Genomic DNA, 26433 nt, shown 5'->3' with positions numbered 1-26433 from the left:
AAAGTTCCTTGAGCAGCAAATCAGCATATTTGAGTGATGTGTGAAGGATCATGTGACACTAAAGACTGGAGTAATAATGCTGAAAATTCAGCTTTGCTGTTATATTAAAATATAAATGCTATTTTATATTGTAACATTTCGCAAAATTACAATTTTAACTGTTCATCAAGTTAATGCAGATGAGCATTAGATATCTCTTTCAGAAACTTAAAAAAGCACCAATCCAAAACTGTTAAATGGTAGCGTATATAGTCAGTAAAATATGATATTCAGTAGGCTATATTGCCCTATATTGCTCCAGTACTTGGCCACCTTATTCCAGTCCAGCCATTATCGCCTGTTTATAATTGCAGTAGTGTGTTGGCTTGGCAGAACAGTGTTATTTTCCACAAGCTCATGCAGGGATACAGAGTTCCCAACACACAGACAGACACATGAGTTTCACGGTCAAGGTGAGAGGAAGGTGTTAATGAAACTGTGGTGGCCCAAAGAGCCTCCTAAACAGGAGCTCTGTTTAAACGATGCATTGGTGTGAAATAGCACAGTAAGAGCTCTGGAAATCTTTCCTGGGAGGTTTGCAGGTTGGTTTGATTGACTGTTTTGCCTGCCGCCCATCTTCTCTCTGACAGGTGTCACTCAGGCTGTTTAATCTATTGTGTCTCCCATTCCAGATGCCCCACCCATGGATCGAGAAGAACTGTTTGTCCAGAAACTACGGCAGTGCTGTGTGCTTTTCGACTTTGTGACTGATCCACTAAGTGATCTCAAGTACAAAGAGGTGAAGCGAGCTGGCCTCAATGAAATGGTGGAGTACATCACACACAACCGTGACGTGGTCACAGAGTCCATCTACCCTGAAGCTGTCATCATGGTGAGGGAACACAAACATTGACACATCCTCATTGCTTTTCATACATGGTGCTCGTGCATATAAGTAGAGGTCGACCGATATGGGTTTTTCACTGGCCAGTTTAGATATGTAGAAATCAGGGCAGCCGATGGCCGATATATAAAAACAATTTTTTTGCCCAATATGTTCGGTCGATTTTTTTTTTTTTTTTTTTTTTCATTCATCTCATAAAAGTGATTTTGCGTAAATTGTTATTGCAGGGTACAAGGTAGTAATAGTAGTAGTAGCCCAATTTAGAGTAATACATTGCTTGAGCACCTTCTCAAAACAGTTCTAAAGCATGCTTTTTGCTTACGTTTACTGACAGACAAGTGTTTCCCACAGACTGCAAACTAATTATCTGCCTGCAGGAGGCGCTGGTGGAGCAGAGATATAGCGGTTTCCCTGGTAAACGCTACTTTATCAGGCATTAAGGCTGTCGGTTCTTTTCAAAGATACATTCATATAAAAACATCCACGCTGCATTTTAAATTCGAAACATGAAGCGCTCATTTTATTCAGCGAAGTCTTTCGGAAAATCTGTTTGTGGCGGTCAGTTTTGATATAGTGACGAGCCGTCACAAATAACTCAATGTATAGGAAACACTGGACACTGCTATAAGTCAAATGGCAATAGTGAAACAAAATAAAAGATATTACAATATTACACAGCCTGCTGCTCCTAACTGCTTAAGAGTGCACTGACATCGTGGAGGATATTGTCAGACATACACACACATTTCATGAGGAAAGTTAACATGCACGGTTATAATCAGCCCAGAAAATTATTCTGAATTTAATGTGTTTCTACTTTCACATGCAAATGACTTGTTGCACTTATGAATATGATAACTTTTCAGCATCAATTCTAGTAGGGTAAAATGTAATTATGGCTGTGTTGCCCTGCCATTGGCTGAAGCTGTGTGTGAACAAGCCACTGCTGCGATTCGTTCATTTTGAATGAATCTTTAATGTGTCTCGGGAAGAACGAGTCATCTCAGGGAGTGATTCGTTCAGTCGTGCATGCGCAGAATTCTACAGGTTCTGTTCTGGAATTAGTCTAGTTCACCTGTTTCAGTCAATGCAGTCTGAACCGAGAACTGAAAGAGAACTGATTAGTTCATCTCATGAGTCCCATAAGCTTTAAATTATGCAGTCTGAGTCGAAAAGAGACTTAATAACCAACCCTTTATTACTCTTTGTTAAAACAAACAGTCTATGGTTAAAGCCTATGGGTCTGTCACGTGGTGAAGGAACGACTCAAACCAAAGACTTGTCAGATAAGACGTGAGCTAATCGCAGACTGAAGACCCAGGTAAACAACGAATTAATCTTTTCTGTTTCTTATAGCGTTATAGTTCTGTACTGTTTGTGGTGTGATCAACATTTGCGTAAGTACTAGTAGACATGTTAGGGAAGTAACACATAACATTTTAATTATATTTTGATAAAAAGGAACGAAATGACTCGAAAAAAGATTTGTTAATTTTGCTGAACGAGACTCAAAGGTCTGAGTCGGTAAAATGATCCAAACTTCCCATCACTACTCAGAGGGAGCTCCGCAACAAAGCTTAGCTGCCCACGGTGTGCCTGCCTATAAATCAGCCTAATTTGCAGCACAATTGCCCGATGCAGATTAATTAAAAAATGCCAAAAATCAATCGTTGACCTCTACATATAAGCAGTGTGTGGCTTAGTTCACACCACCCTATCCCTCTTCAGTGGTCAACCCTGATTCTAAATACAATACCGCATTTCAGAAATAACTTGGCAGGTTTCACAAATGTAATAATCTTTTCTTTTTTTTTTTTGGAAAATTGCCCCTTAAATTCAGTTTCCATGGTAACGTTAATCCTCTCGTACCATCTTGAGATCCCTCAGTTGTGAACACACTAGGGTATGCCTGAGTCATAAGAACTCACGGGTAGTGCAACCTATAAAAAAAATTCATAATTCTTCATTTGACATCTGCGGATTTAATCACAAGAAGTATTTTTGTCTGTTTGAGTGCCTGACAGAGTTCATTTGGTTCCTGAACCACGCACACATCTTTTGAGCAGTTGTAGGTCAAACATTAGCTTCTACTGTTTCTTTCCATTTGACCCACGTTGGTTAATTGTTATTAGGACAAAACATGTGGCGAGTACACTCCCCTGCTTATCATAACACATCCTCTGTGACCAATTTACGCTAATAGCTTTTGCCTGACTGATGCAGTGGTGATTACTAGCCAGACCCAGGATAAAATCTGCTCAAGTGTACATGTACACCAGGGAATTATGGGTAATTAGCCGTCATAAATCAAGGCCTAGACACCTGCGTTTCCTTTCAGCCATTAATAAGTCAAAGAAGAGCTCTGCTGGGTCCCAAATAGGGTGTGTGTATATATATAAATATAAATATAAATATATATATATATAGCTAAAGCTAAAAAAAAACTAAATTATATTTTGCAGCTATTTGTGTATGTAGGAATGTGTGTGTGTGTGTGTATATATAAGATTAGATTCAACTTTGTCACTGTACAGAGCCAATGAAATGCAGTTAGCATCTAACCAGAAGTGCAAATAACGGAGTATATAAATAAATAAATAAATAAATATATATATATTTAGACTGCATTAGACATTGTCCGACATTTTGACAGACAAGGTCGCTAAAATTCTGTCATAATCTATTATGAACCTTCATTTTAATTTGTATATTTTAATTAATTTTTGTTCACATTTTAATTTTTAATAATGATCCTACAGGACGAGCATATAGTCTTATTCATTTATTTATTTATGATGAGAACATATGGACAGAGACTGTGCGTCACTTTTTCACAGAACAAGCTAGGGCCGGTTTTTAATAGATTCTCTTTTTTATTAGCCAATATTGATCCTTAAATCCCAATTAATTATGTATTCAGTTGATGAATGAACAAAAGGCTATATAGTTCGCCTCCCAACCAATAAATCACAATGGGATGAAATATGTGTTTTGATTTTGATATGACGCAGTGTTTCAGATTTCTAATTCTGTCCATTTTATTAGGAAATTCAAGCAATGAATACCGTTTTGGTGCTCTTTAATGTGGTGTGATAGATAAATAAATCTTGCAACTGTATTGCAGGACAATTGCAATCACAATTATCTTGCTTTCAGATACTCTGTCCCCTCACTCTCATGCATTAGACTCTCATGTCCCGCTCTCCCGTCTCAGTGTGAGGTGTGAGAGAGAATGTCTTGCCCTCCCTCTCCTGTCTGGAGGTCTGAGTCGACTCTAGTCTGAGGCTGTGGTCGAAACATTGCGTCATCTTGACAGAGAGAGCAGTAAAAGTAACACTCCTGTCCTTCCTCTCAGCCATTTTGGGACACGAGTAATAAACTGTATCTTACCACTTGTCACTTCAGAGGGAGTTGATGTTTTAGGTCATACATATTTAAAGCTTTGGATTCAAGCGAACGATCTCGGCGTCACCGTGGAGAGTGAGGAACTAACTGATCTCTGCTTCATTAGAGATCAGTTTGCACATATTTTTTCATCGCGAATGTTGGTCTTCCTTCAAAACAGCCGGTAAAAGAGTCGCGCGATAACTCGCGTCATCACTTCGACACGGCATTAGATCTGGCTTTTGTTCACACAGCGCTCCTCCCGGGATTGAACCCGGCAATGTTCCTAGGTCCCCGACCCGGGTTCAATGCCGGAATAAATCCCGGGACGTGTTTGCTTTCACACAGAAGGCGACCCGGCAATGTTCCGGCAATTTGCCGGGTCCGATGTGCAGTGTGAAAGGGGCTTAAGGGGCTAGACAGCTAAATTTTGTCCCTTTCACCCGATTGCCATTGAGAAATCTCAGATCTGATTGTAGGTTTTGCAAGTTCAACATGGGTTATAAGTCGAAAGTTGAATGAACGAGTACTTATGTCCTTTCGATTTCTTACAGGTTGAGTTGTTGTTGCCCATAACACGCTAGCATTCTGCTAATGAATGTGAATGTGTATGACGTCATTGACATTTTAAAAGACTTTTTAAAGCAAATAAGTGACTCTAAAAAATCTAACACCCATCAATGTGTAATTTCTTTGCATCTCCTTTCGAATACAACATTCAAATTACTAGACAAAAAATTATATCTTGAGAAAAGTGGATTTTGAGTGGTATACCGCCGTTGACCTCCATTCATTCTGCACTCGTCCTGTGAGCGCCCTCATATGGAATCAGAGTGGAACTGCAACCAGTTCAGAAGCCGGAAGTGTAGTGAGAGTGAAACTTCTCGCCATATTAGACATTCTCTGGATGTATATTAAAAATAAAAAATGCATTCTTATTAAATGTATAGTTTTAACTACTACTACTACAATGTATTAAACATGTTGTAAAATAAGAGGACCCACAAGTGTTATCATTAATCACTTACCCACATGTCACACTGTCAAAGTCCAGAAATATATGAAAAGCATCCTCAGAATAGTCTATCTGCCATCAGTGGTTCAACCGTAACGTTATAAAGAGACGAGAATACGTATTGTACGCAAAAAATAAATAAAAATACAATTGTGTGTTGGTTCAAATCAAAGCATTAATACATGTAGAAAACATATCCTTGTGTCGCAACTGACACAGAATAGCATACACAGTTTACATTCAGGGGATATTCTCCAAAAAAAAAAATTTTGTTAGTTTTCTTTGCATACAAAAAGTATTCTTGTCACTTCTTCATAATGTTCCGGTTGAACCAACGATGCTCTCGGAATAAATCTAAAATATCTTAAACTATGTTCTGAAGATGAACGGAGGTCTTACAGGTTTGGAACGACATGAGGGTAAGTAATTAATGACATAATTTTCATTTTTCAGTGAACTAACCCTTTAACACTGCTGAGCGGTGGGCGTGCCATAAATATAAATATATATATATATATATATATATATATATATATATATATATAGTACAGACCAAAAGTTTGGAAACATTACTATTTTTAATGTTTTTGAAAGAAGTTTCTTCTGTTCATCAAGCCTGCATTTATTTGATCAAAAATACAGTAAAAACAGTAATATTGTTGTAGTGAAAGGTTCTGTCTAGAGTGGCAGGAAGGAGACCAAGGTCGGCGTACGGGGCTCGTGAGACTTTATTTAACAGATTCAAAAATAAAACAAACAAACGCGGCAGGTGCGCGCACTTCAATGAAGTCTCCTCTGCTTCGGTACTGCAGCCTTCTGTCCTTGGCAGCTCACCAGCTTCACTCGCTCACGAGTTCCCGTCTCTCTCGTCCTTCGCCAGCTGTCGCGCTCCTTAAATGTTGGTTCCCCACGCCAATCACTGCAACAAGATCCAGCTGTTACTTGTTTCTCACCTGAACCACTTACCGCCGCTCGTCTCTTCACTCGCTCTCCCGTTGCAGACTTCGCTAAACCACGCCTCCCCCGCCACAATTGTGAAATATTATTACAACTTAAAATAATAGTTTTCTATTTGAATATACTTTAAAAAAAATAATTTATTCCTGTGATGCAAAGCTGAATTTTCAGCATCATTACTCCAGCCTTCAGTGTCACATGTAACATCAGTCTATCACATGATCATTTAGAAATCATTCTAATATTCTGATTTATTATGAGTGTTGGAAACAGTTCTGCTGTCTAATATATTTGATCAATAAAAGGTTAAAAAGAACTGCAATTATTCAAAATAAAAAAATAAAATATAATAAAAGTATTGATTTTATTTAAAAAAAAAAAAAAAGAAAAAAAAATTACTGACCCCAAATTACTGACCAGTAGTGTATATTGTTATTATTATTATTATTTTTTTACTTTTTATTCATCAAAGTATCCTAAAAAAGTATCACATGTTCTGAAAAAATATAAAGCAGCAGAACTGTTTCCAACTTTGATAATGAATCATCATATTAGAATGATTTCTAAAGGATCATGTGATAATGATCCTAAAAATTCAGCTTTGCATCACATAAATAAATGATAATTTAAAGTATAATAAATTAAAAAAAAAATTTTTAAATTGTAATAATATATCACAATATTACTTTTTTTCTGTATTTTTGATCAAATAAATGCAGGCTTGATGAGCAGAAGAAACTTCTTTCAAAAACATTAAAAATAGTAATGTTTCCAAACTTTTGGTCTGTACTGTGTATGTATATATATATATATATATATATATATATATATATATATATATATATATATATATATATATAATTAATTTCGGTGCATCCCTAGTTAAAAATATAATTTGTGTAACAATGTTCCAGTGTAGCAATTGTAATTTTGTGTCAACTTAAAATTATTAATACAACAGAAAAGCCTCTGTAGACACATCCACATAATACTACTACTTACTTGGTCCTAATATTACTGTATAATATTGTCAGAACTCGACTGACTTAGTTTTTATACCTGTAATTTTGTTATTTTCTCTAAGGTCTCTAATGCGTATTTCTTTATGATATACCAGATAGAAATATTACAGTACTTTTAATATATTCTTAGAATAGGTAGTTTCTCTGTTCACATAATGACAGATAATGTGTATTTCTTTCCAGTTTTCTGTAAACTTGTTCAGGACTCTGCCGCCCTCTTCTAACCCCACGGGAGCAGAGTTTGACCCTGAGGAGGACGAACCCACTCTAGAGGCAGCTTGGCCTCATCTGCAGGTGTGTGCAGCTTTATATGATCAACAGAACCATGTCATATTTAGCAAAATCTTCAGTGTATACCCTCAGTAAATGTTGCTGGTCATTCTTGGGATTTTCCCTTTCATTTGCCTGTTTGTATTATGCTGTGAAAAATCAAGGCTTTAACCGTTTTGAAGCAATGGAGATATCATATCACTTTGTTCTACAACCTCCATCAGCACAGGTTGTAAAACTTTGAATTTGGCCAAATGCAAGGTAGCATCATATATGTCCTTTGTGGTGAATCACATGCATTGCACTGAGCTCAGGGGGAAATAGGTTGCAGCAAAGCAGTTCACTAGGTTTCAGAACAAAGTGTCTGCCTCAAATGCTTACAAATCCCATTTGTTCAGGAACTGACAGCATTTATTTTGGTGGCAAATAGGACAAGACAGTTACATTAATTATGTATTAGTATTGAGTGTTATTACTTTCTCACCTCCTCTTTTTCTTTCCTCAGCTGGTGTATGAATTCTTCTTAAGATTCCTGGAGTCACCTGACTTCCAGCCAAACATTGCCAAAAAATACATCGACCAAAAGTTTGTAATGTCGGTGAGTGTTCTTGCTTCTGACCTATAGCTGCATCACAGTTGGTCTTCATTGAGCTTGATACACACTCCCTGCTGTGAGTGTCAGAGATGCCAGCTGCTCTTACAGGTTTTACAAGCGTGTAGCAGTGCAGAGATCAGCACTTGCCTGTGTAGAATACTGTAAGTCGAGTTTAAAGCAAAGGGATAATCACCATGCCAGCATCACTTTGAATTATGGATCAGTCTTTTACCCCCATGGACTGATGGTGACAATGATATCTAGAGAGCAGGACCTAGAAGCATTCTAAGAGTACAACTCATTAGGTATGTTTACATGCAATTAGTTTTAGAATGAATCCAATTCAGTTTATATGAGCCCTTAACATTGCAATGCAATTCACACATTTGTTTACATATGCATTAAATGTGTTCTGAAATCTGTAACCAGTCGCTGCATTCAGAACCGGAGAAGGCCACTTTGACAATGTAACTGGAGCTAACTTGAGTACACTTATTGTTTTTGCAACATCGAAGGGCCTGTTTACACCTGGTCAATGAATGTGTTTTCACTGATCGGATAGCTATCTGATACATAAATGTGTCTCCTCCAAAACAAGTGTAAATCTGATCTTTAATTCTATCACTATATGCAAATTGAGCTGAGTTCACATCAATTAAAGCAAAAGAAATGAGCTGCATTTTATCTTCAGCTAAGTGCAAGATCAAAGACCACAATAGAAATGAGCAAAATGAATACCCTCTGAAAAAGAAAGCATTTCAGAGGCCATTAACACTTGGTTTTTTCACGATTGGAAAGCTGTCTGATCAGAAAAAAGAAAATGTGTGAAGTGACCAGGCCCTAAAAAGACAGCTGACATTTGCCAGAAGAGGTTTTTAGCAAATACTGAGTCCATCTACTGAGAAGTTCATAAGACATGAGACATCAGTCAACATACACATGCTCTTTATGACGTAAAACTTGCATAAAAAAATTAGCATCTTGGCATTGCTCATGTGGGCAAGGTATTTTTGAAACCGACTGAGAAAATAGTTTTCAATTGAGCCATCTATCAGATTAGTAACACATAATTTGGATGTATGTAAACATATATTATTCTAATTACTTCAGGACATCTTATACCTTTTCAGCTTCTGGAGCTTTTCGACAGTGAAGATCCCCGAGAGCGGGACTTCCTGAAAACCATCCTGCATCGCATCTACGGAAAGTTCCTCGGGCTGAGAGCCTACATTCGCCGGCAGATCAACAATATATTCTACAGGCAAATAATCCACCTCTGCTTTTTGCTCTAAAAATTTTCTTATTCATAAACTCTGTAATGGTAGACAGAAACTGTGAGCTCTTAGAAGCAAGTTGAGAAAAGTTGGCATTCGTGAGGAAAAAAGTGAGATGGATTTCTCCTCCAGAATTCATCCATTGAGTCGATGTCCTTGATCTCGCACTGTAGGTTTATATACGAGACGGAGCATCACAATGGGATTGCAGAGCTTTTAGAAATCTTAGGAAGGTGAGTGTGACCACTATCAGTGTTGCCATGACAAACCTGAGAGGAGGCCTTTCTCTTGTTGCTGACTGGTCTCTTGTTCTTCCCACAGCATAATTAATGGCTTTGCCCTGCCACTGAAAGAGGAGCACAAAATGTTCCTCATCAGAGTGCTACTACCTTTACACAAAGTCAAGTCTCTCAGTGTCTATCACCCACAGGTATGCTTACGAAGAACACTCTTTTGTTGAGGACTCTAATGGAGAAATGATAGCTTTTTGGAGGGGTTTGTGATTATGAGCTGTGGAAGCCACAGTATTCTCAGAACGCTCAGTAATTGCATTAAACCACAGTTAGTTCTGAAATGTAATTGGTTGAGTGGTGTTTCAAAAGAGCTTATCATTGAGTACAACACCACTGGGACGTTTCACTGTTATTATCGTTTATCGCTTGTCTATTTAGCATCTTTTGGGACTGTTTTGTTTATATACAAACTCACAATTATGATGAATATGAGCATGACTGCAGCTGAACAGAACATTTGCTTTTGTGATAAAAGTACAATTTTATTTTCTAGCAATGGTAACTAGTTATAGCTCCGTTTCAGACCACGAATATGCACTTTTTTTCTAACAAACTCCTTCACATTTTCTCATTGACCGTGATATTGCAATGTGGTCGAAACACCCATGAAGTTTGCATAACTGCATTAGAAAGAGTACATTTTTACTGGCGTATCACCCCCCCCCCCCCTCTCCTCTGTATCCCTAGTCTGTACTTTATGATTAAGGCTTATAGGTTATGACAATATGCAAAATGGATTAATAGTAAAAAAAAAAAAAAAGTAATTTCCTGTGCTTTCAGCTGGCTTACTGTGTGGTGCAGTTTTTGGAAAAGGACAGCAGCCTCACTGAACCCGTAAGATTTACAGCCTTGCTGTTTCCTGTCACTATTAATAACATTTTCTTTCAGGCTTTTGTGTTTGAATTCTCTTTCCATAGTAAACTTGAGAGGGCAAAGATGGCTTTCTCACAGATTTTTTTCGCCTTCTGCATCAGGTGATTATGGGCCTGCTAAAGTTCTGGCCCAAGACCCACAGTCCCAAGGAGGTGATGTTTCTGAATGAGCTGGAGGAAATCTTGGATGTCATTGAGCCCTCAGAATTTGTTAAAGTCATGGAGCCTCTCTTCAGACAGCTGGCCAAGTGTGTATCAAGTCCGCACTTCCAGGTATTACAGCACAATAGTACTTTTCAAACTCCTTGAACATTGAGAGACCTGTTATCTTACCGTTGACAGATGAAAAGACAAGCTTTTTAATACTAGCATATGCATTCGTAACAATGAAGTCAAAAGTTTACATACATCTTGCAGAATCTGCAAAATGTTAATTATTTTACCTAAAATAAGAGGGATCGTACAAAATGCAAGTTATTGTTTATTTATTACTGACCTGAATATGATATTTCACATGAAAGATAGATGGAAATATTAATAATTTAAATTATAAAAATGACCCCGTTCAAAAGTTTACATCCCCTTGATTCTTAAAGGGATACTTACCCTCATGTTGTTCCGAACCCATAAAAGCTTAACACTTAAACACAATTTAAGATATTTTGGATGAAAACCGGGAGGCTTGTGACTGTCCCATTCACTGCCAAGTAACTTACACTGTCAAGGTCCAGAAAAGTATGACAGACACGTTATGAAGCGAAGAGAATACTTTCTGTATGCAAAGAAAACCAAAATAACAACTTTATTCAACAATTCGTCTCCTCTGTGTCTCTTCATCACCATAGCAGCATTTTGGAGAACATGAGCTGAACACAGGCAGCTTATGCTCTTCTGTGTCAGTCGTGACACAAGGATACGTTTTCTGCGCATATTTATGCTTTGATTTGAAAGAAAACAGCGCATCCTTGTGTCGTGTCTGACACAGAAGAGCGTAAGCTGCCTGTGTTCGGCTCATCTTCTCCAAAATGACGCCACGGTGATGAAGAGACACAGAGGACACGATTTTCACCCAAAATATCTTAAATTGTGTTTCGAAGACGAACTAAGATTTTACAGGTTTGGAATGACGTGGGGGTAAGTGATTAATGACAAAATTTTCATTTTGGGGTGGAGTATCCCTTTAATACTGTGTTGTTACCTGAATGATCCACTGTGATAGTTTTGTTTAGTGATAGATGTTCATGAGTCCCTTGTTTGTCTTGAACAGTTAAACTTCCTGCTGTTCTTCAGAAAAATCCTTCAGGTCCCACAAATTTCTTGTGTATTTGATCCCTTTCCAACAATGACTGTGTGATTCTTCGATCCATCTTTTCAGACAGATGACAAAAAAAACAAAACCTTCCAACAGAATGAAAATGTGTACATTTTTGTTATTTTTCCTAAATATCTGGACTATATGATATGATACGATGCTAACTTTTGACTTCAACTGAATTTAATGGTCATGTGTGCTGTAGGTTGCTGAAAGAGCATTGTATTACTGGAACAATGAGTACATCATGAGCCTGATCAGTGACAATGCCGCCAAGATCCTTCCCATCATGTTTCCCGCTCTCTACAAGAACTCCAAGAGCCACTGGAACAAGTACAGACACAAACTTCCCAGCCTGATTTTACATTAAGACAGATCATATTCAAAACACCAGAAGAGAGGAGCATTCTGTTCAAATGTCTGGACTAACAGAGCTGTGTTTCGTCCTGCAGGACAATCCATGGGCTCATCTACAACGCTCTGAAGCTCTTTATGGAGATGAACCAGAAGCTGTTTGATGACTGCACTCAGCAGTACAAGGCTGAGAAGCAGAAGTAAGTGAATGAGGGGAGGGAGTTTGTGTTGCTCTCACATGATACTTGTCAGCCAGTTGTCATTTATTTCACATAGTAATAATGTCTAAATAAGCAGTTTTCTTTGTTTTGCTCAAATTTCTATAAACATTTTTCTAAGCAAGTACATATAAGTGGTTTTCTCAGATGTTACCTAAACTCTTTGTTGTTTTACTGTTATTCTCAGAGAGAAGTACAAGCTAAAGGAGCGGGAAGAAATGTGGCATAAAATTGAGGCGCTAGCAAAACAGAACCCTCAGGTAAACACCCGCCTGCTAGCTATCACAAGTTATAAATTTAGTTTATTTTTTATGATACTTTTATTCAGTTGAATAAATCAAAGTGAGAGTAAAGACTTTGTAGTGTTACAGAGTTTCACTGTTTCATCAAATGAAAAACTATCACCATTTTTCTGTTTTCTGCATTGAGAATGTTACTTTAGCATATCATAATAATAAGTATCATGTGATACTGAAAACTGGAGTGATGCATCACGAGAATAAATTCCTTTTTAAAATAAACTCCTTTCAAAAACATTTTTTTTTAAATCTTTACAACTGCAAACTAAACAGTTGTGTACATATGAAGTCAAACAAATAGGACACGGTCAAACTCACTGAAGTCATACATGTGTATAGATATATTAATTAAAATCATTAAAGAAATGAATGCTATTAGGTGCACAAGCTTAAATATTGCTAGTGGTTTAGATATTACCTTTATTGCCAAAGCATTGTCTCTAGCTAAAACAGCCTGGTTCCCTTAATTACTGATAAATATAAGGGGGAACTTGTTTTCTCTTTCTCTCTTTTTGCTTTACGTAATTAGACTGAATTAACTGCAAACTACTCCTGATGAGTGTAATTACCACAGCTCATCTCTCTTGAGTCACCAGTGTGCTCTTGAGGGCAAACACTAAGGCTACGTTCACACTGCAGGCTGAAACGACCCAATTACGATTTTTTTGCCCCTATGCGACCTGTATCTGATTTTTTCATGACAGTCTGAACGACACAGATCCGATCTTTTCAAATGTGACCCAGGCCACTTGGGTATGTGGTCCTGAATCCGATACGTATCCGATCTTTTGAAATGCGACCTCCGTCTGAACGGCCAGGCCACATGTATCCGACCCGTACGTCATTGATACGCTACAAACGTCATAATTCTGCGTTGAAGTAGGCGGGAACGAGAAGATAAACTGATGAATTCTGTGTTAGTGAAGCCACTCACATCAGTATCCCACCACTCCTGGCTGCGACTCCGCACCCACACGTTTCTCTGCACCGACGTTGCTAACACTGCTCCACAAACCGCCATGGCCAAAAACCTTGTTCTCCTCCTTCTTTTAAATTTTCTTCTTAAAACGAGAAGATTGTAATTGTGCTGGCTCTGTTGGGAAAATAACTTTAATATTCCAAAAAGAGCTCCGCTGTTGACTACACTGTTGTTGACATCCATGTTTAACGTTAGCTACTTCCGCAAACAACGAGTGACGTCGTTGAGCGTTGAGTACTCTTCTGCTCATGCGGGTCACTTCTGGGTCATATCACGTTCACACAGGAGATCACAAAAGGTCGCATTTAATTGGAAATGTGAACGGCCTTGCAAAAAAATCGATTTTTTTCAAAAAATCGGAATTGAGCAGTAAGCCCTGCAGTGTGAACGTAGCCTAAAAGAGCCCAGACTTAAATCAGATGTGATGAGGGATCCTGTCAATGTGTGTTGTCAGCTATACGTTTATGGATTTTCACAGAGTACAAAGATTCAGCTGCGGCCCGGTCTGGCTCAAGAGGAGGTGAGTCATCTATCTAAACATAATAGTTATGTATTCATCTTACTCTGTGTTACTTTCATCTTTCCTACCAAGCTGTGCTTGGGTGTAGGCTGAACAAAAATCCTACATCAGTAATTCAGTATCACAGTTTTACTGGGTTTATATTTGAATAATCATACAGTTATGTCTGTTTTGGCATAATTCAGTAAATTAGATACTTTGAAAGGTGCTTTATCTTATCTGATCAATTTTTTCCTCAATATATATACGTATTTTTGTGATGTTATGGATGCAAACAAAAAGAGTATTCATAATGAATAATCTGGATCAACATTTTGTAATACGAATTGAAACAGTAACACTAATTTCTTTTTGGATGAGCCATATCCAAGACCTTCATAAAACACAATTCTGTATCAATGCAGCAAGTTGTTACAAACAAAACATTGGGACAGATGTATGTTTAGATGTGAACTGAGGACATGCTTGTTTGTATGTGTGTGTGTGTGTGCAGTATATGATGTATAATGAAGGAGGGATGCCCCTGTACTCAATGGAGACAGAGACCCCAACAGTCGAGGACATCCAGCTGCTAAAGAAAACTGTGGAAACAGAAGCCACACAGGTACAATCAAACACATAACCCTGGACTTGTCAACATGAACGTTTGTTGCACAGCGTAGGTGCCAAACTCATTTCTAAACGTTTGGTGTAGGCTACCTAGTGCTATACATGCTTTTCTGGACCTAATAAAGTAAAAAAATCAACTTGCTGCTTTAATAACTAACACTGTGTAAAAACACCAACAATATCCTTTGGTTTGGATATCTTTTGCTGTAATAAGCCACCTGAAACCAAACGTGTGTTAATGTTTGGCCTAAATTAAAGAAACTACAGCTCTAATTTTAATTTTAATTTAAGGTTTGCTTTTCAGTCCAACAGCATCAAATCAGTGTTAAAGGGAAAGGCTTAAAAACTATGTGTTCTGCTGAATGTCAAAACTGAAGTATACTTTGGGCTCTAGTCTAGCTGCAAGGTGCACTGTCTCAGTAATATAACCGTTCTCCTTCCAGGGGGTAAAAGAAATCAAGAAAGATAAGGTTTTGATGAGGCGAAAGTCTGAGCTGCCGCAGGACGTGTATACTATAAAAGCCCTGGAAGCTCACAAGCGAGCAGAAGAGTATCTGACGGCCAACCAGGAAGCCCTCTGACCGGGGAGCACCGCCACCCTCCACCGCGCCTAAACTGTCCCTCTCATCTTGGTCCAAAATCGTCGCCTGCTGTAACCCACCTCTCTATTCCTCTGCCTCTATCCATACTCTTCCTCCCTCGCTGTTGGAGAGCCCTGTCTGTAAAAATCCAGTCCGCAGAGCAGTGGAGAGCTCCCCTGAACTCTGTCCCACCCCCTATGTGCGCACAAACGCTTTCCAAAGTCTTCACAAACACATAGCTGCTGATCCTCACATCCAGCTGAATCTGTTAGAAAGCAGTGTGGGTTACAAATAATCAAAGTATGCTCTTGTTGTGCTTTGTTTTTTCTCCACACTCCACTTCATTTTGCCAAATTTATGCTGTCTCCATTTGTCCGCATGCTCCCGTCCCATTCTTACCACTGCTTGAGAGCTTCTTCTGGACTCCAGTTCACTGCTGCTGTGAATCTGTTTGCAATGAAGGGGCCACACTTAACTAAGTGAATCATGTTACTTAAGACGGAGTAACAAGACCGTGACCCTGTGTGAGGGCTATTCTTGACAGTCAAACAAAAAACTACATGGAGCAACTTGTTCCTTACTAAGAAGCTTTATGAATTAAACGCAAATTGGAGATATGGCCATCAATTTCAGATGCTTTCCTAGATATACACCTGAAATAGTTTCTCGGTAGTGGCCTGGTGCTGTAAATGCTTCAGGTAGTCATCTGAAGAAGTCATTTTTGAGTTCACGGCCACATATTAAAGAGGCAGAGGCTGAAGAGTTCGACCTCATCCGTTTGCTGTTTTCCCAGTGATTGAGCTAATGATCGTCAGAAATTAGAAAAAAGGGAGATTTAAGCAATCATCTCTATATACACCACCAGCAGAGCGCTTGATGAAAATGCTGTAAAAGTAGTAGCGGAAAAGACAAGAATGTGCTTTAAACACATGCACCAATCTGTGTTTTTATTTCAAGACTGATACCTCTTTAACCGATACCCATCATCTCGGAACGTCCTTTATTTTGCACCGCCTAGCTTCAGCAAGGTGTCTTGGTTTTGCTTCATAGGTTTCTGTGATGTATGAAAACTAGACAAGAACGAAAAACATACTCCCGTCGAGTCTTTAAAAAGGCTCGGGAACTACCGTTATGTCCAAAATAGTTTATTTATTTTTTTCACTTTAAAGCACCTAAGCAATATTTTGTTTCCAGGAGTAAGAACAGAATGGAGGACTTGCACTGGTCTAGTGTATGACCAAGCGCTATACAATCCTCCTGGTAGGACTATATACTTGCAGAGAAAAGATACTCGCTTACCTGTCCAGGCTTTATATATGGAAAACCAACAGTCTGCAGTGGCTGTTGCAAATACTTGTGTACTGTATATTGTCATGTATACTGCTTATGATTGCACCCTTGCCCACCCCATTCCCTCTACCTGCCCTAAGTTCATCTTTTCTTTCATTCTGTTTGCTTGATCGACTCCATTCTGATGCATGATGTCCCCTCTCTGTTGTCACTTTGATCATTCCAATAGTGAGGGAACACTTACTCCTCCCACAGGCTGCTGGACAATGCGAAACGGCTTCGCGTTTTTAGCTCAAAGGTCTCGCTGTAATTCGCCCAGATGTCCACTTGCTGTGCATTCAAGCTGCTACACTTCTTCCATCGCTCCAAACATGCACATACGTTTCGACTCGTGCTTTTAAAGCCTATTCGTATGGAGTGAAGAGGTGAAGTCTCAAAATCATTAGCTGTTTGAAGTGTTATCTCCGCCTATCAGCGTATGGGAATGACCTATCCGTGCAATCAAGAGCATGAATTGCCAACTTTGTTGCCTCTAAATAATAGACCAAAACATTCCAGAAACAATCAGAGGCAACTTCACTCTTGAACGCATCATGCTTCCTTTCTCAGTGCAGCTTGACAGGCGGATGGGGCCATGTTCAGCTTGTCCGGCAGCAGCAAGAAACTAAGAAAGTATGGGTCTCTCCACACTCATCCGTCCCTTTCCCTCCTCTCCCAGCCCTCCTTCCCAAGTCTGACACTAATCTCAAGCTGCTTTCCAGGTCATATGTACATATGTTGTACTTTAATTAGGTTGAGCATTACATAGTATGAAAGTCATATTTTGTACAGATGTTCATGTATGTACAGAACAAAAATAAAGAAACACAAAAGATGTAACGGCCATTTGTGTTGCTCCGGCCGTGTGAAAAATATAAAGGATCAGTCACTCATTGCACAGGTATCAACAACAGTCAGATTAATGGAGATGTGAGTATTACAGAGATGCACCATTACATGTGTATACAGTCATACAAAAGCAACCACTAAGTTTAGTGAAATTCTTCACTTTACAAAAAAAAAACAGAAAGCAAAAGAACACTGCATCATTAATACAACTGGGTTCAAAAGCATTTGGGATGTTTTTAGGACAGTTTTTGCCTACTCTGCATCAACTGGACACTGGCTGTGCATCGGTTCAAAGGAAATAAAAGGCAAGCTATTAGATTTCAGTCCACGGTTTGAATAAACCACAACTAAAGTGATGAATGCCCTTTGATTTGTTTGCGATGTCAGAAGCTCTGTTTCATGTTTCTGCAGTAGGTGAGATGAGGCTCTTGAAAGGGTTTCACTTGCGTTCCAGTCTCAGGCCTGCAGAGCTCTGTCTGGACTCAAGCGTCTGCTGGACCATGTGCTTCCACTGGTCATCAGAGATCTCCTGGGCCCAGGCAGGGATTCCCAGAGTCGGCAAATTTACTGCCGCCATGGTCCTTTTCACCAGCTCAACGTGATCTGTGAAAGAGAAACTATTAAATATACTGGTACCTAACATATATTGGTACCTAACTTATTGATAATAGCTAGTTAAACAATAATCGCTTCAAAAAAAAAAATGTTTACATAATATCTGTTTGTGTACTGTGTATATTTATTATGTGTATATTAATACACAAACATGCATTTAAGAAAAATATTTTACATTTTTTATTGAATATATTTATGTGATATAATTTGTATGAATATAAATATATACACATGTAAATATTTTCAAAATAGATGCTATATGTGTGTCTTTATATATACTTAAATATATAAACAGTGCACAAACATGTGAGAACAAACTTTTATTTCCAATGCGATTAATTGTTGGACAGCACTAATTGTTAACACATTTTATAATGCTAATATCAACCAGTAAATGTTGGTAGATATTAGAGCTTTATTATTATTTTAAATGTATCTATGTTGGTATAAGATAATGGGTATTTTATTGTGCATACTTATTTTGTATTTAGTTTACCTTTGCTGTCATCTACCGATCATTTTATATCTTTAAAAACACTTAATATAATCTATGGTAGAGAAAACAAAATGCAGAATAATGTGATGCCTTACTTAAACTTTTATTAGGATTGACTTTAGGGTTTTATTTTACATTTAAGGAAAACAGTACAGACTTTTAATACTACACAGTGAAAGGCCACAACATGGATCATCTGTTTGTCAACTTATAAACTAAATGTTGACTGGGTGTTTAATTATTCCACCAGTTATTTCCAACTGCACATTTTCTGTATTAAATACTGTTACTGAAGCTTAACATTTTTTGTTATTTCATCATTTCACCTGTTAATTCCAATTGCGCATTTTAAAAAAACTAACAAAAAACTAATATTACTCTGTTAAATTCAACAAGTTTGGTTGTGCATTTGTTTTTTATAAACAGTGCTAGTATTACTAAAATTAAATTCAACAATTTTGTGTACTTTACTAGTATTAAGTTGTATTCTTTATAATGGCCATTTAAAATATCAGTCAACCAAGTCGAGTTAGATTTACAAGTATATAATTTTTCACAACAGCTTAAGAGAAAATCATGTTACAATATCTTAAAATCTTCATGGATTATAATCACATTTAGCATATTCAATATCGGTTATGAGATGATTTACATGATACTTTAAACAAAAACACAAAAAAAGCTTTTTTTTTCTTTTTAATAGCAGATTTGTTCTATATTTTGGTCCCTCCCACTGACAGAACTCATGCACCAGTGTGTGTGTGACCCCAGTGTGAAGTCTGCTCTTGTCCTCACCTGGATCCATGGGAATGGACGCATGGCTTCGTTGGGCAGCAGCTCCTTCAGGATCCTCCTCTTCATCGCTGTCAGGAGGAGGCGCCTGGGGCAGGAACAGACCCATGGCCTGCAAAAAAGATCATGATGTTGACAAGCAGTTCATTTATGAAAGTAATCAGCGGGTAAACCACCCTGGTTAACCAGAAAGCCTCCCTGTACCTCTATTCTGTCCTGGACGTCCTGCAGCTGCTCTGTGGCGGTCCCCTCGTCCGCGGGCTCTGTGTGTGAGCCGTTCATCCCGTCCGGGTCTTGATTCAGAGGCTGGTAGTAGTATCCAGTAGTGTCCTCCTCCTCCTCCTCCAGGTCCTCCCCGCTCCACTCCTCCGGCTCTGCGGGCTCCGAGGGCTCTGAGGCCCGCTCCTGCAGCTCCTCCTCGGGCTTCGGTAAGATTCTCTCGGGACCCATCTCTCCGGCCCTCGCCACTTCCATTCACCAGCGGCTAACAGACACAGCGAGACCTTCAGCTCTGTTAAACCCCTGCCCGCCTCTTGACGTGTGACAACATATGTGTTTTATACATGTTAATATGTAACTTGCGTTGTACAGGGTCAACATCCACCTGTCAAAGTAATCTTGCGATTAAAATCCTGTTCCAGGATATTGACTAACGAATACGACTGTTTACCACACAAAGAAAGCTGTTGTAAATAATCTGAGATTATTTTCTCTTACCTGTTTCTTCTGTGGAGCTCTTTTATCCAAATGTTTTTAGCAGCTGTATCTTTAGCTGAGAGCTATTATGTGCTTCCGGTACTGCGCAGAAACACAACTGCGCATTGATTGCGTCACGTGCTAAGCGACTGAATGTTAAAAAAATAAGCGATTTTTTTGTTTGTTTTCTTTTGTTGGTAATCTCTGATTTTTTAAAACGTATTTTAACCTTAATATCAGCTTCTCTTCTATTTGTGTTCGTGAATCCATGCTTTTATTCTGCTTTGTCCTGCCTTTGTTTTTATTGTATCATATTTTATATGTTTCTCTGTTCATCCGCTGTATGTACTTTAATAAACTGTATATTTAAAAAAAAAAAAAGCAAAATACAAAATATATCAAATCTTTTAATTAATAAAACATCAGTTGTGTGAAGAGTTAATGGATTTGTTATTTTCTTGTGTTTTAATCTCTCGTTCTCTGTCTGTGTAATTATTATTGAGTGCTGTTTGTTTTATGTGCTTGTATATCAATAAATAAATAAATGCAACTAACTGCAGAGATGTAGTCAGTCATTTGGATTTGTAGCCTAAGTCGTTTGTATGATTTTCATTTTGAACCTAATGATTTGGGTACATTTAATGTATATTAAAGCAATTTTTGAAATGACAAACTAAAGAGTTATACATCTTAAACATTAACAATGTATTTTTTTATTTACTTTATTTAGCAAATTATAGTTTGTCATTTGATATGTGGCCCTTGTTCTACATGTTTCTTATTATTTCATAAATAAACTATCTAATAATTAAATAATTATGAGTTAATTGTAAAAACCAATGAAAACATGTTTTGCAATAATGCGTTATGACGTGTTGTGAACGTCGCCACACACACACATACACACACGTCACGGTGGCGTTTCTCCACGTCACGTGTGTTTGAGCGGGAAATGACCTGCTGCAGATCGTCTTGCTTTTTCCGGTGAAAGCTGCGAGCTCCTGTTGAGGAAAACCACTCTTGTATTATTATCAAATAGGACGAGACATTAGCTAAGTATGAACATATATTTTTGCGGAAGCATCCGCGGAGGAAGACAAGACGTGAATATTTACCAGAGAATAGTGCATAAGTTGCAGCAGTATGGCACGGTTTTGACGGAGCACGTGAGCTCTGGTAGTCTGTCTGAAAAGGGTGATTCACTTCTGCTCTCTTTAGCGCTTAAACGCTTCTATTAAACGGTTATTCCATATAACAGTTACGTAGTAATTTTTTACAAAATAAGACCTAGCAAATAAAGTGTGATGGTATTAATAAAAACATTTTTCCGCCAAACAATATTGTAGTTCCACAGAAACTGTTATGCTTGCCGAGCAACACACAGACGTAAACAAACAGTGTACAGTGGGGCTCGAAAGTTTGGAAACCCTTGGCTCTTAATACTCTGTGCTGTTACCTGGATGATCCCAAGACTGTCTTTCTGTTTTGTGATGATTGTGCATGAGTCCCTTGTTTGTTCTGAACAAACTTATACTGAGAACTGTTCTTCAGAAAAATCCTTCAGGTCCTGCAGATTCTGTGAACCCTTTTCAGCAGTGACTATGATTTTGAGATCCATCCTTTCACACTGAGGACAATTGAGGCACTAAAAACACAACTATTAAAAAAGGTTCAGACATCCAGGAAACAAGATTCATTAAGAGCTGGGGGATGAAAACTTTTGGAATTTGAAGACCAAGGAAAATTGTACTTAATTTGTGTTCCGGAAAACATACAAGTATCTTCTGTTGCTTACGAAGGGCAGAACTAAATGGAAAAAAAATATATTTAAAATAAGAAAAAATTGGCCATCTTCATTGTGGTTAAAAGTTAAAAGTTTTCACCCCCCAGCTCTTAATGCATCTTGTTTTTTTGTGTGTGTGTTGTGTACTAAATGTAAACATCTTTTATGTACAATATCTTACTCAGGACAGTACTAAATAAAAAATAACAAGCATTTAGTATGATCTCTCTTATTTTTTGAAGATTATTCACATTTTCACAGATTCTGCAAGGGGTGCCCAAACTTTCGAGCCCCACTGTTTGTTTGTAGAGTAATTTACAACAGCTTCGAACGCGGCTCAGCCAATTAGAATCAAGGTCTGGAACTATGTGTTTTATAACGATGATCGCAGGTCAGCACTGAACACTGTTTGCTTGTCCAGGTGAAGATGCGGCTTTGGATGGAGATAAAGCCATTCATGATCGAGATGTGGAGTGGCTGATGAAGTCTGATGGTAAGAGATCATATGACACGTTCATAGTTTTGACATTGCAATTAAAAGTGTTGTTCCTCTGGAACTGTAATAATATAGTCAACCGTTTTCAATCAAGTGGCATTTATAGATTTTGTTTATAAAGGTTTCAAGTGAAGTGAATGTGGTTCTCTACACCTGTGGTTACTCTGCTGGACACCTGTGTGAACTTGAGCAGATACTTTCACGAAAGTCACCAAAACCTCATGGAAACTTTAATATTTTGTTATCCGCTGTAGTAATATTCATTTTGAATTGTGATTTACAGTGTCAGTTTTCTCAGTTCCTGGAGGGCCACAGCTCTGCACAGTTTAAACACACCTGATCCAGCTAATCAAGGTCTTCAGGGTTAACTAGAAACTAACAAAGAAGGTGTGAGTTAGAGAGAATGGTATAAGTACTTCATGGGTCACTGTAATTTACCCTGCCATGAAATAGTCCAAATGTATTTCATTCCATACTATATGGACCATAAAATCCCTATGTATCAAATATGATACAAAACACTTATGCATAAAATAAAAAATAAAAAAAATTCTCTCTATATATATTTTGTCCATACGTACACTAAAATAAGTAAATAAATAAAAATAAATACAACTAAAACAAGTAAATAACGTCTTAATTTAGAGGCCCTATCTGAGCTGATAATGCTGATATGTATATGGCGAAAAAGTTCTGCTTCATTGAGAATCAATGAGGTCTTTATAACAAACTACTTCCATAAAATGCATATAAATATGAGTTGTCTCTCTATATCTCCAGGTAATGTGTCTTAATAAGATAAACTATGAATGAATGTTCAAAACATCTAATGCAATTATGGGAGATTTAAAAATGAATATTCCTCAATAATATTTAATTATATTTGACACTCAATTTAACATGATTATAATATATTACATATTTTAAGTTATTCTTACATTTACATAAAAAAAAGAAATAAAAAAGAAACGTACCAAAACTTAAAGAAGGATATATTTACAATTACAAAAGAAGGTCTTTTACTTTAAACCTTTTAGCATTAGCCATGTTCTTCGTTGCTCTTGACTGTCTTGGTTCTGTTGTATCAGTGTTGTTTTCGGTCTCGTCTCAGTGATCGTAGCGGAGGTGACACAGCCGTCTTTAGGAGTGGGTTATGAGCTCGGCCGAGCTGTGGCACTCAACAAAAGGGTTTTCTGTCTCTTCAGACCTTCTTCTGGAAAAGGTATGAAGACTTTCTCCCACATCACACGTGACACTGGTTTTGACAGGTTTTATGAGATTCACAGCAGGTGTTTAGACAGATATCCACATAGATATTATTCATCTCCCTCCCTCCAGTGCTGTCTGCCATGATCAGAGGAGCGTCCACAAACTCTCTCTTCCAAGTCCAGGACTACACAGAGGAGGAAGTCGAGAGTATCTTGGAGAAATATTTTGATTCTATCGCCAAGAATTGATTAGCATATTTCAGCAAATCATAACAGATAAGCACAACTTCTGTATGCTTCTCCTCTCATTTTAGAAAGTCAGTAGGACTTGTAAATTAAGTGGTGTATTGCTACTTACATGTGAATAAATCTTTTTCAGCTAAACACCGGTGTTACACTGGGTAATATACGGTTAATAAATTATGGTGCATAAATATCACACTGTGGGGAGTGTCCAGAGAAAAGGTTGAGATCCACATACTGTCATTGTTTTGAATTGTCCACCAGGGGTCACTTGATGTCTTTTTACTAAAGTATTAGAAGTGCACAGATAAAGTAGGTTAATTAAATTCACAAGTTCAGAATGTCACAAGACAAAGCAAAACGTTTTCTTTCTTTTTTTTTGGCTCAAAACTGTGTCAGTCAGGCATTATGGCACTGTTTATGTCTTCATTATGTGATAGTCAAATTCAGGGGCTAAAAGGGATGTAGTGTGTTGCATAAAGTTAATTTAATTGTGGCAGGGCAAGACATTGTTTTAGACATGGAGTTCAGCTTTTACACAGTTAAAAACTTTAATACACAAGGATCTGTATAAAAATACACATTACAATAAAAAACAAATATACATTTCAACAATAAATTACATAAATTATATTTACACGTAAGGATACTGTTGTTATTGTATAATTATCTATCACAAAAATCATCGCATGAAATTCATCTTACTATACTGCTTAAAAGAGCATCACTGTAATGTTAAAGGGAACATTGCATTGCCATTTAAAAAAAATCACAAAGCAAGTACTCAAAGAATAAAACTTACTTAGTATATACTCACATTGAAATATTTTACAGTTTGAACACTTGGCGAAAATGGCTACACACAAACCTGAAATTAAAAGCTCTTTTAGTAATATGGCTTAATTGTATACATACAGTACTAAATTAACACACGATGGAAGTTTTGATATATTTGAGTGGTTCAGTGCTTCTCTTTATTTGACATGCAGTCCATTAGTGCTACTGTTTACTCTGAGTACAGACGTCATATCAACAAATACAGAAGCTCTCCGGCTGTGTGTACCTTGAAGTCAATTTGATACAGCATCTGCAACTCACCTCACCTTCATAATGTGACATACTGTATTCCCTGGTGATACAATATATTAAAATGAGAAAGAGTAACGTGTGATTAAATTTTATCAATTTTTAACCGACTGAATATTGGAAAGTGCTCTCCAAATGGAAATCAAGAAAGCCCTGAAGCCCTGAGAAAGTCTATTTCCTCTAAAATAATTCTCTTGATTTGTTTATTTTTATAATTTTATTTATATTTTGTAAAACCTTACAATAAAGACCCCATTAGTTGACAATACCTATTGCATTTACTAAAAGTTACTATCAATGAGAAATAAAATGTTTACATTATTATTTATTAATCTTAGTTGTTGTTAAAATATAGTTCAGGTTAGCTTAGTCCTATTAAATAATATTAAAAGATACTTTTGAATTTAATTACTAATGTTGAAATGGAAATTAAAGGGATAGTCCACCCAAAAATGAAAATCTGATGTTTATCTGTTTACAGCCAAGATGTAGGTGACTGCTTCTTCAGTAGAACACAAACGAAGATTTTTAACTTCAACTGTTGCAGTCTATCAGTCTTATAATGGCAGTCAATGGGCTGCATGGACTTGAGAGTCAAAAAAAACATACACAGACAAAACCAAATTAAACACAGCGGCTCGTGACGATACATCGAGGTCTTAAGACATGAACCGATCAGTCTGCTAGAAACTGAACAGTATTTATATCGTTTTATACCTTTGATGCACTGCAATGTCCCACTATCCTGAGCGCGTTCACAACATGTGGCATGTGACGCGTGTACGTGCTCTGGCATAGTAGACGGATATAAGTAGATGCCTCATTAGTGACTGTTTCTATGGGCCACGATACGTTCCAAAATGGCGGATGCGTCAGCATATCTGGAGCGGTCGAAAAGGGCCTCTATACATATCTATGATAGTAGGCACATGTGCAGAAGCGATCTGTCGCGCATATACTTACACTTACACAGTGCAGAGAGATTGTGGACGTGTTCACTGGCACTGCAATGATCTAAATATATTTTATATATTGTATATTATTATATATCTAAAGAAGTACAGATCATCACAATGGAAGAAGATTTTGATACATCATCAGACAACGTGGAGTTTTTTGCCCAACCATATTTATTTGACGTCACGCACCATATGTTGTGAATGCACTCAGGACAGTTGGACATTGCGGTGGATCAGAGGTAAAAAATGATATAAATAAATACCTGTTGTTTTGTGTCTTAAGAGCGCAGGGTTTCATTTGGTTTGGTCGGTGTATTTTAATTTCTTTTTTATTCTCAAAGCCATGCAGCCCATTGACTGTCATTATAAGACTGATAGATTGCAACGGTTTGAGTTAAGAATCTATCCCTTTAATAATTTTTTGCAGAAAATTTTTCACCGTTA

General features: G+C 37.6%; 3 protein-coding genes across 3 annotated transcripts in view; 2 read left to right on the top strand and 1 right to left on the bottom strand.

The window, feature by feature from the left end:
* Nucleotides 1-17601, top strand: part of LOC132157404 (serine/threonine-protein phosphatase 2A 56 kDa regulatory subunit delta isoform-like) — a 35558-nt gene extending 17957 nt beyond the window's left edge. The window contains exons 4-17 of the mRNA XM_059566752.1: nucleotides 672-871; nucleotides 7445-7555; nucleotides 8037-8129; nucleotides 9257-9387; nucleotides 9574-9633; nucleotides 9722-9830; nucleotides 10474-10527; nucleotides 10668-10838; nucleotides 12083-12210; nucleotides 12330-12431; nucleotides 12637-12709; nucleotides 14206-14247; nucleotides 14741-14851; nucleotides 15300-17601. Coding sequence (XP_059422735.1) covers nucleotides 672-871; nucleotides 7445-7555; nucleotides 8037-8129; nucleotides 9257-9387; nucleotides 9574-9633; nucleotides 9722-9830; nucleotides 10474-10527; nucleotides 10668-10838; nucleotides 12083-12210; nucleotides 12330-12431; nucleotides 12637-12709; nucleotides 14206-14247; nucleotides 14741-14851; nucleotides 15300-15437 — 1523 coding nt within the window. The 3' untranslated portion in view covers nucleotides 15438-17601. The remainder of the gene's footprint in view (nucleotides 1-671; nucleotides 872-7444; nucleotides 7556-8036; nucleotides 8130-9256; nucleotides 9388-9573; nucleotides 9634-9721; nucleotides 9831-10473; nucleotides 10528-10667; nucleotides 10839-12082; nucleotides 12211-12329; nucleotides 12432-12636; nucleotides 12710-14205; nucleotides 14248-14740; nucleotides 14852-15299) is intronic.
* On the bottom strand, nucleotides 17482-20366 carry mea1 (male-enhanced antigen 1). Its single transcript, XM_059566750.1, has 4 exons — nucleotides 20236-20366; nucleotides 19723-20002; nucleotides 19522-19630; nucleotides 17482-18218 (listed from the first exon to the last, which is right to left on the bottom strand). Exons 2-4 carry the CDS (start codon nucleotides 19990-19992, stop codon nucleotides 18055-18057), a joined length of 543 nt encoding a protein of 180 aa, XP_059422733.1. The 5' UTR covers nucleotides 19993-20002; nucleotides 20236-20366; the 3' UTR covers nucleotides 17482-18054.
* Nucleotides 20367-21155: 789 nt separating this feature from the next.
* On the top strand, nucleotides 21156-24085 carry dnph1 (2'-deoxynucleoside 5'-phosphate N-hydrolase 1). Its single transcript, XM_059566751.1, has 4 exons — nucleotides 21156-21408; nucleotides 22419-22490; nucleotides 23605-23715; nucleotides 23832-24085. Exons 1-4 carry the CDS (start codon nucleotides 21273-21275, stop codon nucleotides 23948-23950), a joined length of 438 nt encoding a protein of 145 aa, XP_059422734.1. The 5' UTR covers nucleotides 21156-21272; the 3' UTR covers nucleotides 23951-24085.
* The last annotated feature ends 2348 nt before the right edge of the window (nucleotides 24086-26433 follow it).

Source organism: Carassius carassius, chromosome 14 (genome assembly GCF_963082965.1).
Source record: "Carassius carassius chromosome 14, fCarCar2.1, whole genome shotgun sequence".
Lineage (NCBI taxonomy): Eukaryota > Metazoa > Chordata > Actinopteri > Cypriniformes > Cyprinidae > Carassius > Carassius carassius.
This window is presented reverse-complemented; position numbering and strand designations above follow the sequence as displayed.